The following is a 3,890-nucleotide window of genomic DNA, read 5'->3' as shown; positions in this document are numbered from 1 at the left end:
GTTACGTTTTCGGTAGGTTTCATTCACCCCAAAATAATTTCATTCACATTTGGGTGAGCGATTCACCAGTTTAAGAAGCACTGGACTAGAACCCAGAATTCGATCGGTTACTCTAGACACGAAATTGACGATACTGTGTAAAATACCAGAGTTCGCTGGAGGGGGGAGGGGGCAGGGTCGCTAACTTGAGAAGTGAAGGGCCTGATTCGAATAGCCGAGACTCTTGAAAGTAATATCATTTTTACCTAGCATGGGTGATAGAGTGGCCACGCCGACTCAAAACAAAATCATACGAATATTTTTACATAATGCACTTACATTTGTATAATGCGTTTATAGATTTGTATGATGTTATGTGTATGATGTGTCAACCCCCTCTCCCCCTCTCTCTCTCTCCCTCTCCCCCCTCTGCACTCACCTTCACGTTGACCATGTCGGGGAGCGGCCGGTGCCACAGGCGCCCCCTGTCCACCGGCAAATTTGCCATTTCGAGCAGCTGATTGTACGAACGGCGCGGGCTGGCCACTAGGTGTCACTGGTGCCGCTGCGACAGCGCCAGGGGGTGGCGTCATCTTTCCCTCAACGGGTGTCGTCGGTCGGCTTACCTTTGAGCTTCCCTCCGCCCTAAAACAACAGAACGTCGACATTACTCCTACACAGCAGGTCAGCTACACACGTGGAGCACTGCTAATATGATGCAACACAACTAAAGCTGGGTTTACACTACCAACTTTGTGTTGGCGAATTGGCGAATTGGACCAACTTCCCAATTATACAACGGACAATCGGCAGTGTAAATGAAAAAGTTGCGCGTCCAACCGATCGATAGCAACTAGTTGGGAGATTAGAACGTTCTATTTTCGCCAACTCGGAGTTGCCGAATTGGAAAGTTGGTCAAACTCGCCAATTTGCCAACATATAGTCAGTCGGTAGTATAAACCAGGCTTAACATTGCTTACACACATTAAATTGATTCTCTTACCCAACACTCTGAAAATTAAACTTGATAACTCACTAGAAGGGATGCCTGATGAAAGATGGAACTCGTGAAACGACACAAGAATGTTCTATCTAGATCATATTTCATCAGGTGCAACAAAGAACAGAGTACGTAGAAGTGCTTATTAGGTTGTTAGCTTCAGTACAACAGCAGGGTGTGAAATTAACGGGAGTCTGGAGTCAAATACTCCCTGATTTACTGTCAGACTCCCTGATTTGACATATGTAAGAGTCCGTGCGACTCCCTGAAAATTCTGCTATACTAACTAGTTCGTTCCAGAGCACGGCCTCCTTATTATTCCCACGCGAAATTACCGTATTTTTTCAGCAAATGTCCAAAGAAATTTTGGCAGACGTGCATCCGCATGAATCTTCAAAACAAGCACATGCGTTATTGTTAATATTTTGAACTTCAGAATGCGGACTCCCTCATTTTGCTGCGGACACCCTCTTTTTGAGGGCAGGTAGTCCGTTGGACTACCTTGTTCAAAAGTTAATTTCTACCCCTGTAACAGCCATTAATTTGAATAAGCTCATAAGTAATAACTACCTCTGCAGACTAAATTGGAAGAATAGCTCTACCTCCTAACAACACTAAGGTATCTTACCTTGTTTTCTTCAGTTGAATATTTGATCCAAGCTTCTCTAGTTTTATTTCGCCTGTCGCATGGTCGATGATAAGAATGCATTCCTTGTGACAAGGCTTCTTAAACCCTTTGTAAACTGTTCGGTTTGTACCTGCCCCCTACAGACCCAAACCAATGTTTAAGTGTGCTCAACACCAGACAATCTTCCGGTTCCATTACCATGAATGAACATGCAATTAATTCGGACCATGTGAACTTGTGCACGACCGAGCGTGGCATACATTTGTTTCTGCAGAGTGAACTTACCTCGACATGGGGCACAGTCACTGTCACCTCATTTCCACCCTCTCCAACTTCAACGTCTGAGACTTTTGTCGTATCAACCGACTTTGACCTAAAGTCATCTATGTTCAGCAATAAAACATCATGTTAAGTACTTCAAAATGATGAAAACAGTTACCAGGACCAACAGTAGTTTATACCTGACAGACAGGCCTGGGTCAATCAACATGCCATTTCAGCGATTACATGACGTTAGGTTTCTTTCACAAGATCACTGTACATATAACAACATTTACACATTCTAAAAAAAAACATCAAACTAAAAAAAGTGAAATGATGTTGACCCATTCAATTACCTTCCAAATCCTGCAAGTTCTACAAAGATGGACATAATCACTCAGTGCATTTCTAATGGTACTCACATCTAACTGTATGGTATACAGGTTTCGCATTTTTCGCAAAGCTGGCGCCCAACTTTAAGTCCTGGGTTCCTAGGGTAAGATCAGCCATATTGTTTTTGCCATTACACAAAAGCAATGGCCATTCTTCTAATGTCAGCCGGCTGTTAACACGTGCCCCTCTGCTGAAGCTAGGAGAGCTATAACTATAACACAAAAAACAAAGTTCTGTTTATATATGACTGGTTGTTACAATTCACATATAATACCCATTACACATAATTACTAGAAAATATACGTAGCTGAGATTATGGCCATACTTTCGATAGAGGCACAGTGTCGGAGCAGGGAAAATGAGCACCTTCTTGAATGGAGGAGTTTCCTTATTGGTTTTTGCAACCTGAAATATTTTGAAACTTACTGGTTCTATGCATTCCTACATCAGTACATGGTTACTCTTCCTTAACAGGTAATGTACGAGGAATGGCTCGGCGCTTGGCGCTTCGACAACAGTTTTTAGAATGGTTCGATTCTTGGGACATCATTTTTAAACACCTTCATGAACCATTTAGGTCACTGCTACACAGCCAGGAAAGCATAAGATCGTGCCTTGGCAAAGGGAGTGGAGACAGTTAGAAGAACGATGTGTGCAGGTGTTTGCATCAGAACAACAGTGAGGGCAGCAGCCGCGTGACAATGGAGGAAGCTAAGAAGGGGGCAGCAGGAAGAAGATGCTGGGAATGGCGGAGGCTGGAGAGGATGCTGAGAGAATTGGGAAAAGATGGCGGAGGCAGGAAGAAGATGCTGGAATGCGGAGGCAGGGAGAGGCATGCTGAGGGAAATGGAAAAAGATGCGGAGGCAGGAAGAAGATGCTGGGATGCGGGAGGCGGAGAAGAGTGCGGAGGCTGAGGAGAGGATGCTGAGGGAAATGGGAAAAGATGCTGGGAATGCGGAGGCAGGGAGAGGATGCTGAAGGCTGGGAGAGGATACTGAGGGAAATGGGAACGATGCAGAGCAGGAGAAGGTGCGGTGTAGGTAGTGGAGAAAGATGATGTAGAGGCATTGCAAGAAGTCCACCATGAGCTGAGCTGTTGTTACATCTGCCTGCAACAGTGTTCTAATATGCACAACGTTGGCTGGTTGTCCAGTAATGATCAGCCATAGTGGTATATCAGAGAATCGGTGCACATACATAATTTATTTATCTAACTATATACAACCTGTGGTGTTTTATTGCAATTGTTAACAAATCTTCGCGTTATTGTAATGGTTACGAGAGTTTGATGCTGTTTTCTGCATTGCTTCTTGCAGTATTCGATTCAGGGATCGTGTGAAATACAGTTGCGTATTAGCACACATATTCTAGAGTCGACCTATTTTCTGTTACATGAGATGTAAAATATAAATGATTAACAAGCGTTACGGCTGGCATATATAAAATGGAGTCTGTGCAAGTGAATTCAATATATGTTCTGGCTTTATGGCATGGATCTAATCTAGACTATACTCTCATAAGGCGTCTGTATGTTCGGAGATACTATTGTGCATTTTCACTGGCTATCTGTCCATCACGCAACGCACATCTGAACACCTATCGGAAGCATAGGATGCCATATGAATTAC

At 43.7% G+C, this 3,890-nt stretch overlaps 1 protein-coding gene across 1 annotated transcript; it reads right to left on the bottom strand.

The window, feature by feature from the left end:
- Positions 1-418: 418 nt before the first annotated feature.
- LOC106814098 (ELL-associated factor 1-like) lies at positions 419-2,659 on the bottom strand (the record flags this gene model as incomplete). Its single annotated transcript, XM_014818376.1, is given in 5 exon segments — positions 419-624; positions 1,608-1,744; positions 1,893-1,990; positions 2,291-2,472; positions 2,587-2,659. Coding segments are annotated over 4 exon segments (529 nt in total), but the record flags the coding sequence as incomplete, so codon positions are not given.
- Between the last annotated feature and the right edge of the window lie 1,231 nt (positions 2,660-3,890).

The sequence above is a fragment of the Priapulus caudatus genome, unplaced genomic scaffold (assembly GCF_000485595.1).
Source record: "Priapulus caudatus unplaced genomic scaffold, Priapulus_caudatus-5.0.1 Scaffold871, whole genome shotgun sequence".
NCBI lineage: Eukaryota > Metazoa > Priapulida > Priapulimorpha > Priapulimorphida > Priapulidae > Priapulus > Priapulus caudatus.
Note: the sequence above shows the minus strand (reverse complement) of the source record. Positions and strands in the feature narration are given on the sequence as shown.